A 10571-nucleotide genomic window follows, 5' to 3' on the forward strand; every position below is an offset into this window, starting at 1 on the left:
ATCGCTATACAAATCCCTTTTTTCTTATATAATAGATAGATAGATAGATAGATAGATAGATATGAATATATATATATATATAGAGAGAGAGAGAGAAGTTAAAGATTTTCGTATTGAGCTGCTTTGTCTCGCAGATTGAGTTGCGTTCAAAATAGAAAAACAATCTCATGATGTCTATAAAACCACAAAATTTTCAAATATAACAATAATCACTTTGTTTGGTTTTTATTTTCAGAATTTACTTTTCAAAAAATTTTACTTTTTCATTTTTCAATTTTTTTTTTCACATTTTTTTTTTGTTTTTTTTTTTTTAAATTTAGGTTTGAGTTTGTGTTAGAAATGTCAATTATATATAATAAAATATTTTTATGTCATGTGATTATTAATGTGTTATTTCTTATTTAATTTTAAACAAAAATTAATTTTATGAGTAAACTAGAAAAAATGTGAAATGTGAAAGTCCAAAATGAAAACTTGAAAGCTAAACGTGGAAAAGTGGTCGAATATAAGGGAGAAAGTGTAATTTAACTAATAATAGTAATAATAATAATAATAATAATAATAAATTGAATTTAACGAAAAACAAGGTAAATGTGAGATGGGATCTAAAGTCCGAGGAAAACAGGTTACGTACGAGATGGATCGATGTCTATGAGAAGAACCAGGCTCCATGCACAGCTGTTACAATATCTCTCTCTCTCTCTCTCTCTCTCTCTCTCTCTTATTTGCTAAATATAACAGTGATTGTAAGCTAACAATAACGATAATTCGATATCTAATGTCTTTAATCTCAGCTCCTGTTTTACATCCAGCGACCATTGAATAGCGTCTCGATTCGAGTTCCTCCTCTATTTTGACTCTGGCGATTCTCCGGGTACCTCTCTCCTCTGCTTATTTCATTTTGGTTTCTATATTTCATGATTCTTCTTTTTTTTTTTCTTTTAAATTTAATTAGCAGGAGCTAGAACTATCTGTACGTAATTCGTGATTAAACCATTGATAGACATGCATTTGAAACCATTGAACTGTCAGGGAGAAGAGATTAGAGATTTGTTTCATAAAAATACACTTGCATCAAATAAACATGCATGAAAGCTTTAGACATCAAAATAATTATTGAATATGCGGCGATACAAACAAACATACGAAATTTTAAGGGCAAATTACATATACCCTCGAGGTTTAGCAAAATCACAGATACCTTGAGGTTAGAGAAATTACAGATACCCCTGACAGTACTATTTGCATAGCAAATTAGGGGGCAAATTGTTATGAAAATATAAACCTCAGGGGGCAATTTGTTATGAAAATATAAATCTTAGGAGTATTTGTAAATTCCGAAACCTCAGGGGTATCTATAATTTAGCTAAATCTCGAGGGAGGTATATGTAATTTACCCAAATTTTAAATATTAGAGAGAAATCTCCTTGAAAAGTAGTTAGAGATTTGAGAGGGATCTTCTTCAAGAAACATGTACTCTAGTAGTTAATGTTTTAATTGAAATCTGTTTAAAATTTTGATGCACTTGAAGCCATTAAATAATACTAAGAGAAACATCTAGGTAGATTGGGGAGATTAGGAAAGGTTTTTTTTTTTTTTTAGTATACCGAAACATCTAGGTCTATAATACTAATAATGCACTTGATTCCTATATTTTAGTATACCGAAATTTAAATTTTGAAAATGATTATTTTCTTTTCAAATTCGTGAGAGCCAATGCATTTAGGTAGATTGGGGAGATTAGGAAAGGTTTTTTTTTTTTTTTTTCATTCCTTTTTGAAAACCATAAATTATGGGATTATTTATATTTTTAAAATTGATAGTGTAATAGATTAGCATTTTTATAATTTATTTTTAATTATTAAAAAATTAAAAATTTACTATAAAAAATAGAACACTCACAAAGCTCTTAGTTAAAAAAAAACTCTTTGGCTTTACATATAGATAGATAGATAATTAAATTCTAGTGAATGGTTTATCATATTAAATTTTGAAATGGAAAAATATATGTTCTTTTTAAAAGTGATAAGTTATGGAACAATTACATTCTAGTGAATTGCTTCCATAATTTAAATTTTGAAATGGTTAAGCAAAATTTCCATTTAAAAGTCATAATTTATGGGATACTAAAGAGTTCTTTATGGGATAATTAGAATTTTATTTATATGATTAAATGAGAATTAACCAATAAATTAGCCGATAGTGTTTTTTTTTTTTTGTTATATAAATAATTTTAAAATTAAAAAAATTAATTCCTTCGGAAAGAAAAGGTTAATTAACTAGGTTATATATATATATATGTATATATAGTATTGTTTTTTTTATTACGGAAAGCAATTCTTTAAATCATGTGTATTTTGTTAGGTATCAAATTTTCAAATTTGAATTTCTAAATCATAGGCGAATATTCATTAAATGCTTTGTTTTTAAATTTAAAATTTCAATTTTTAGTAGCCAATTAATGTTTTTCTTTTTTAAGAAATAGTCAAAAATCAACATAATTGGTTTGGAGTTTTGAAGCTCCCACAACCCTCATTTTCCTTATATAATATATAAATAGATAGATGCGTTTATGATTTGTTTGGATGCTGGAAATGGAAGGAAGGTTGGTTTTCATTAAACAATCCAAGCTTGTTTTGGAATTTCATGTATTTACCTATTTTGCGAAAATTTTGGCTATCAAATGGATGTTTAGCAAAATACGGATCATAAACTCTTTAATCCATTCAATTAGAGAAAATAATTTCCTAATTTAATCCAATTACTGAAACGGAAAAAAAAAAGAAAAGAAAAAAAGATTAAGAAATTATCCAAATTAATCAACAATTTATTTGGATAATAAATTAAATATATTTGTTTAGAGAAAATAGCTTTAATTAGGAATCATACGCGAAAGGTTTATCCTTGTATGAGAAAACAACACAAAATGGAGTTTTTAGTTCTCTCTCTCTCTCTCTCTCTCTCTCTCTCTCTCTCTCTCTCTCTCTCATTATTATGGTTTTTAGTTTTCAATGTATTTGTCTTGTACAAAATATTCAAGTATGATTATTGGGATCAAGTTTTGACTGTTATAATGGTGAATTTAATTTTGGGAAATAGTGGAAATTTTGATAAATTCACATCAAAACATCAAATGTTGTCATTATGGAGAGCAATTGATGGTTGAAATTGATGAAGTATCTTACTTGATGAACTAGAACATGAAAAGAAAAGCATTTGAGTGTGTGTTGGTCATGATGGGTGAGTTAGTTGTTTGTGGAGTGCCCTCTTGAAAGATGAAGGGCACTACTATGCCAGTGGAAGAGAGCCAAGGGGAGGCTTAGCAAAGGAGAGAGAGAGAGAGAGAGAGAGGGTTACAATGGATAGTTTGTTTGCCGAAGGAGAAAAAGAGATGCAGTGGATGCCTCCATTTGTGAGGCGAACTTCCTCAATATGAGCCGGGCTGAGCCAATTCAACCAAGGACAGGTGGCTCAACCACTTGGGCTAGACAAAATGTATGGAGCTGGGTCAACTTAGCTCGGGGGATGTATCATACATGGGTAGAGATAGGTACGATGCATTCAATAGAGGTAGGTACGATATGGACCTCGAGGCATCACATCCTGTTTAAAACCTCTTTTTCTCTAAAATTGGTTTGTGTGCTCCTTGCCCCGAGGGGGAGGGGAGCTCGACGAATGCCGTAATGAACCACTGAATTCCATCCTCCAATCCATAAGTCCTTTGGTGATCCTGAGCGGAGTACGAGGGCCTTGGTCCCAACCCAAGTAACACAGTTGGAATGTTTTGATTCTTTAGGATTGTGACCTTGCTCGGTGGGACTACCCGTGAGCCAAATGACCGAGCGGGCCACACCTGAGTGTTGAGTAGAATCAAGTGCAAACCAGTCTGGCAAGGCCGAGTGTAGATCAGTTTGCTAATTGAACCACGTGTCATAGCACGTGACGTACACTACTTGCAAGATTATCCATCAAAAGGTGATGAAGCAGTGCCATCTAGCGGTGGTGGACCAATGTACCTACAATGCTTCAATTAAATTATGAATCAGTATGTATTTTGAACCACACTGACTTGCCAGCTTGAGCGTGCTTCATTTTGGAATGTTTACTGTTTTTTAATAACACATTAGTGTAAACTTTCAGTAATGAAGTCATTATTTGAATAACTAGTGTTTTTCCTTTTAACTTGTTTATCATTATCTCTATTTTGTATTTTCTGGTTGAAGGTATTTTTGCAATCAATATGTTTTGCACATGAGTGCAAGGTTCTACTATAAACGAAATGATCCTGTGATAGTTACCTAATAGGTTACACATTTATTTTATGTTAAAGCATAGACCAGCAAGACAAGTCAAAATTCTAAAAGATGGGATTATTCTATTTGACAACTCTGTGAGACACACTTTGTTGATGTGACAAGGACCCGTTTCACAAATTTTGCTGCTTTTTTAGCTTAAGATTTGTTTGCTGCTGCCTGATGTACTTTGGCAACATGTGGTGTTTACTATGACTTTTTAGGTTTTTAGCTCAAAATAAGCTAAAAAGACCAACCTTTTTGAAGCTGAGGTCTCGTTTGGGAACAGACTAATTTAGTAATTTTTTGGCTATTTGGCTAAAAAGGTAGGTAAAAAAAACTTGTATGTTTGGGATGACTTTTTGGCTAATTACGAAAAGATGTGCAAAAAGTAGAGAGAAAAGAGAATCTTTGACTTTTTGGTATGAGTTGTTTGCTTTTTGGCTAATTTAGTAACTTTTTGGCTAATTGGCTAAAAAAGTAAGTCCCCAAACGGGGCCTCAGTTTGGGGTTAAAGCTGCAAAAACAGTTTTACCATACGGGGCCATTGTATTTGAATAATATTGTTTTAAATGATTGGCATATAGTTTGTTATTGTTGTCAATTATGTTATGTACTTAAAACTAAAGCTTAAATGAGCCTATTTAAATCTATGTACTTGTAAACTTGACAATAAATAAATATTGTAATCTTCATTCCACCTAGGAATTTTTTATTTTTTATTTTCTTATATCCATATAAGAGTGACCCTATTGGTTTCCTTAATAAATAGGGTCTGAGATGGGTATTTCACTAATTTGGTAGAGTGCTGGACATACAACACTGGGCAGATAGAAAGTGTATGTTATAATAATTAAAGCATATTTTTCATGTTGATTTATTCAATCTATGTAACGGATGTCGTGACAATAGGTGATTCATGGTTGTGTACACTCCGTACTAAAAAGGATTGAAATGAAAAAAATTCTTCGCATATTGGAAGAGTTTAAAAGTAATTTGTGTATGTTTTATTATTAGATGTTGGCACAACTTGGCAGTGCCAATGCTATTTTTTTATGCCGTTAATTTGGCCAAATGTTTAGTGTTGCTTCTTCTTGCTAATAAGGTCTTAGCTAAAAACTAAATTACAATTATTAGCATGTTCCTAAAAGTCAAAGATATTTATGATCCTGGGGTAAAGACACTGATTGCATGTTGAAAGAATAATTACGATGTCGAACACCATTAAGTATGACAACCCAAAAATCTAGGAACAGATTAAAGCCGAGAATTGTAGCGTTTGGTGGAGATTGAATGAAAATGTTCGAAATCCCTAAAACAACTCTCACAATTTGACCCACAACGATACAACATGATAGGTTTCAACTTTTAATCTGTCACACACTCATCGATATAGGGACCATCTTCCTTGTCACATTATTGTGGGTGAATTTGGGGATCTAAATTGTGGATTTCTAATATTTCTCAAGATTAAATACGTGTATTGTGGGGTTCATATGTGGAATGAATGTGGACCACATATTGGTATTTCTAGGTAAAATTTTTGGGTATGTAGTATTATTGTGTTTTTGATAACTTGTCAGGGCAGACTAATCCAGTTGACAAATCTCACTGCCCACTAGCAGGGGGGGGGGGGTTGTTGCAATTAAAGCAAGGGCAAAGTCCTATATGGACGGGCTCTAAGAAATTGTTTGCATCTAAGAGGCTTCAAACCTGAGACCATGAAGTGAGCACACCCCTAGGCCCTAGTCCTTGACTAACATGCCAATCTCTTGGGGTTTAGTATTACCTTGTTTAACATAGTAGTTTAGAAAATTTTCGAGCATAGCATTTTGGAAGGTTGCTGGGGAACTACTTCTACTTGGCTCACCATTCAGAATGGACATGGGCTCAAGACTTTGAGTAGATGAATGGTCATTTTGAACAACTTTTTTCTTTAAAGTTTATTTCCACTTGTTTTTGTTTTTGTACTTGTTTTTTTGGCTAAAAGGAACCATTCTCTTTCCCCAAAGCTAGTTTGGTTGTCCTGCTTTCACAATTTTTGACCGCATTATGTAAACAATAGATGCATAATCGTTATATGTAACAATGTAATAATGACAAATTATTTGGCATGGAACAAACTTGTTATGATTTTATCAAAGTTCAACTTGTAGAAGGCCGGATCATACTAATTTATAATAAATATTAAATGAAAAAGATGTCCTGATTATGGCTGTTAAGTGCTGTTGTTCAACTTAAATTCCTTATTCTCAAACAATTGGACATTACTTTGGTTCTTATCTTTGATTCAGACATGGGGTGCGGTTAAGCAATGATTCCCCCCCACCCAATTTTTTTTTTTGTTCAGATCTTCATACCAAAAGCTTTATCTTTTTTAAATTACTAAATTAGTTCTGGTGACGTGTACTTTGATTTCAGATACATATTTGGTTCTCCTTGGCACTTTGTTGGAATGGTGGATGTGAAGAATGCAACAGAAACTTGTCCTCCTGAGTCCTCTGGTGTACCATCGTTATCCTGCCATAATGAAGATCATTCAAACAATGAAGCTCCAATAAACCATGAAGGCATAAATGGAAAATCGGAACCTCACTGTGAGGGATCAGTAATGGATGATTCCAAATTAGCAATACAAGATGAAACAGGACACAACAACTATCACAAGACTCTGGTAGACGATCCTGAAATTACTGCTATGGAACATACTTTTGATGGACCCAAAGTTGAGCAGAAGGCTTTGCTTCTATCAGACAAGGATCTAGTGATATTGGAGCCTTGGCAAGAGGAAAATGTAATAGGCCTCTCAGAATCCATCCCATCATTTGCCTCAGAAGCAAGCCCAAATAATGCTTTGCTGCAATTTGTTCATGGTGATTCTGTTCACAGTTCCCATATGCAACCGAATGACACTTTTGATGGACCTGTACCTGAGCAGGAATCCTCCCTTGCATCAGCCAAGAAACCAAACATATTGGAGCCTCAAAAACAGGAAAATGTAACAGTTCTCTTGGAATCCATTCCATCATATACCTCAAAAGCAAAACCAAACAATGCTTTGCAGCAGTCCATAGAAGGTGGTTCTGTTACCAGCTCCCATGTTCATGCTGATAATGTAATTATACAATCTGCCTCATCCCCTATAGTGAAAGACATCGAAAATGACCATCATGTGGTGCTATCAAATGAGGTTGGTCAGCCCCAATTTGATGCTGCCAAGGCTTCCATTATAACAACAGAGATCATCGACCCTTCTAAACATCTTAAAAGGATCAACACAAACAAAGGTCTGATAGATACAGCAGCGCCTTTTGAATCTGTGAAAGCTGCTGTTTCCAAGTTTGGTGGAATTGTTGATTGGAAGGCACATAAAGTCCAGGCTGTGGAGGTATACTGTTTTCCAGGTTTATTCCTTCCGTTTATAGTTCTGTTCTAACCATATTATTGTAGCTTTGGTTGTCTAGTTAGTCCTTTACTTTGACCAAGTTCGACTAACTTCTAACCATGGAAATTATTTACATCGTTGCATGTATCAATCTCTGTGTATCTACCTTTTCCAATGCTGCTAGAGCAGCCAGAGAACAAAGAAAAAATATTTTATAAGTTTTGGTAATGTAAAATGTCTTGTATTTCTTATTACATGAAGAAATTGTAATGTATTTTTTTTTTACTCACTTCCAAATATTGTCTTTTTTTTTTTTTTGAAGTAAATTATTGGCTTTGATAGGCCAATTTATTCCTTAGTATCCTTACTATCGTGGCAATGCACAAGACTGTGGGTTCCCTTTGAAGAGATGCATCTATACATATTCAAAAAAATAACTCAATATTTATCCGCATCACTATGCAGAAACGCAAGATTATAGATCAGGAGCTTGAGAAAGCACATGAGGAGATTCCAATGTATAAGACACAGTCTCAGGCTGCTGAAGATGCCAAAATTCGCGTGTTAAAGGACCTAGATGGCACTAAGAGACTCATTGAAGAATTGAAACTCAACCTTGAGAGAGCACAGACAGAAGAGCAACAAGCAAAACAGGATTCTGAACTTGCCAAGCTCAGAGTGGAAGAGATGGAACAAGGGATTGCTGATGAGGTTAGTGTGGCAGCAAAGGCACAGCTTGAGGTTGCCCGTGCCAGGCATGCATCTGCTGTTTCTGAGCTGAAAACTGTGAAAGATGAGTTGGAAGAACTTCGTAAAGATTATTCTTTATTGGTGACTGAGAGAGACCTAGCTGTTATGAGAGCTGTTGAGGCTGTTTCTGCATCCAAAGAAGTTGAGGAGACAGTGGAGAAATTGACAATTGAGCTAATTGCCACAAAGGAATCTTTGGAGTCTGCACATGCTGCTCATCTGGAGGTAGAAGAACAAAGAATTGGTGTAGCTATAGTAAGAGAGCAAGATGCTGTCAATTGGGAAAAGGAATTGAAGCATGCAGAAGGGGAGCTGGAGAGACTAAACCAGCATATTTTGTCAGCAAAGGATCTCAAATCAAAGCTAGATACTGCTGCAGCTTTTCTTGCAGACTTGAAATATGAATTAGGAGCTTATATGCAATCAAAATTGAAGCCAGAAAATAATGATGAAGAGCACTTGAATGGTGACCCGGAAGAGGAACTGGAGAAGAGGACACACACAGAGATACAAGCAGCAATTGTTTTGGCCAAGAAAGAACTTGAAGAAGTGAAACTCAACATTGAGAAAGCCACATCTGAAGTAAATTGCTTGAAGGTGACAGCCACATCATTAGAGACGGAGGTGGAAAGTGAAAAGTCTGCTCTTGCAACCACTAGGCAGAGAGAAGGAATGGCATCAGTAGCAGTTGTATCTCTTGAAGCAGAGTTGAGCAAGACTAAGTCAGAGATTGTTGTTGTTCAGATTAAGGAGAAAGAAACAATAGAGAAGATGGTAGAGCTGCCCAAGCAACTACAGGAGGCAGCTCAAGAAGCAGATGAAGCCAAGTCATTTGCTCAAATGGCTCATGAGCATTTATGCAAGGCAAAGGAAGTAGCAGAGCAAGCAAAGGCTGGAGCAAGTACCTTGGAGAGTAGACTACTTGCAGCTAGAAAGGAGATAGAGGCTGCAAAGGCTTCGGAGAAGTTGGCATTGGCAGCTATCAATGCTCTGAAAGAGAGCGAATCAGCTCAAAGCACCAATGACATGGATTTGCCAGCTGGAGTAACTCTTTCTCTAGAAGAGTACTATGAACTCAGCAAGCAGGCCCATGACGCAGAAGAACAGGCTAATGTGAGGGTGGCCACTGCCATCACCCAAATTGAGGTAGCCAAGGAATCTGAGTTGAGAAGCTTGAAAAAATTAGAGGAAGTTAGCTGTGAAATGGGTGCACAAAAGGAAGCACTGGAAATTGCAATGCAGAAGGCTGAGAATGCGAAGGAAGGGAAGTTGGGTGTAGAACAAGAATTGAGAAAGTGGAGGGCTGAGCATGAGCAACAACGAAAAGCTGGTGATTCTGGTCACGTGGCAGTGAATCCTATTAGGAGTCCAAGGACAAGCTTTGAGGAAAAGAATGAATCGAAGAACTTTATCCAGTTGCCAGATGCTGTATCTATCTATCAGAGTCTGAGTCATAAGGCATTTCCGCCTGAAAGTAACACTGAAACCGATTCTTCCTCAGACGTTAAGGTTGCGAAGAAAAAGAAGAGGTCGTTCTTCCCTCGGATTTTCATGTTCTTGGGCAGAAGGAAGGCTGCTCATGCAGCCAAGTCAACATGATCTCCCATCAATGCTGGTACATGTGATCCTTGATGTTGTGTGCTGCCTTTACTTTTTGGGCAGTTTCTTGCAGTGACCAGAAAATGTGTACATTCTGACAGAGTTTCTCTATTGTACATGTTGGGTATGGTATATTCTTTGTATGATAATTTGATTGGATTATATATATATACTTTTTTTTCTTTTTTATTTTATTTGATCAGAAATGTGATATTGTTTTTGACTGGAGGGTTTGGAAAGAGTTTATAAGTAATCTGTAATGCATCACTTGCTTGCGACACTAGAATGTCATTCTAGTTTATTTTGCTTGAGATTCTTACAAGTTTTGATCTAATGAAAGAATCTGGAGTTCTTTGGGAGCTGGTTTTTTTGGCGTTGTTTAGAAAATTGAAATTATGATTCTCTCATTTTGTGTAGCTATGGCTATGGGTATACACAAGAAAGGTTATGCTATACAAACATAATTTTTGTATATAAATTACATAAAAGAATGTGGGTTTTTGTGATCTTTTAATTTAATTCTGGAGCTATGGTCCTAGTTCAAG

The 10571-nt window shown here is 35.2% G+C and overlaps 1 protein-coding gene across 1 annotated transcript; it reads left to right on the top strand.

Annotated features, from left to right (window-relative positions):
• Positions 1 to 629: 629 nt before the first annotated feature.
• LOC114265026 (protein WEAK CHLOROPLAST MOVEMENT UNDER BLUE LIGHT 1) lies at positions 630 to 10175 on the top strand. Its single transcript, XM_028205760.2, has 3 exons — positions 630 to 874; positions 6714 to 7680; positions 8143 to 10175. Exons 2-3 carry the CDS (start codon positions 6748 to 6750, stop codon positions 10024 to 10026), a joined length of 2817 nt encoding a protein of 938 aa, XP_028061561.2. The 5' UTR covers positions 630 to 874; positions 6714 to 6747; the 3' UTR covers positions 10027 to 10175.
• The last annotated feature ends 396 nt before the right edge of the window (positions 10176 to 10571 follow it).

Source organism: Camellia sinensis, chromosome 6, assembly GCF_055761805.1.
Source record: "Camellia sinensis isolate YWXY chromosome 6, ASM5576180v1, whole genome shotgun sequence".
Taxonomy (NCBI): Eukaryota; Viridiplantae; Streptophyta; class Magnoliopsida; order Ericales; family Theaceae; genus Camellia; species Camellia sinensis.

What these genes read in the sequence shown, in the direction of transcription:
- LOC114265026 (XM_028205760.2), top strand. Translation starts at nt 6,748, where the DNA reads ATGGTGGATGTGAAGAATGCAACAGAAACTTGTCCTCCTGAGTCCTCT. An exon ending in ATAAAGTCCAGGCTGTGGAG is followed by an intron (nt 7,681 to 8,142) that starts GTATACTGTTTT and finishes ATCACTATGCAG; the next exon opens with AAACGCAAGATTATAGATCA.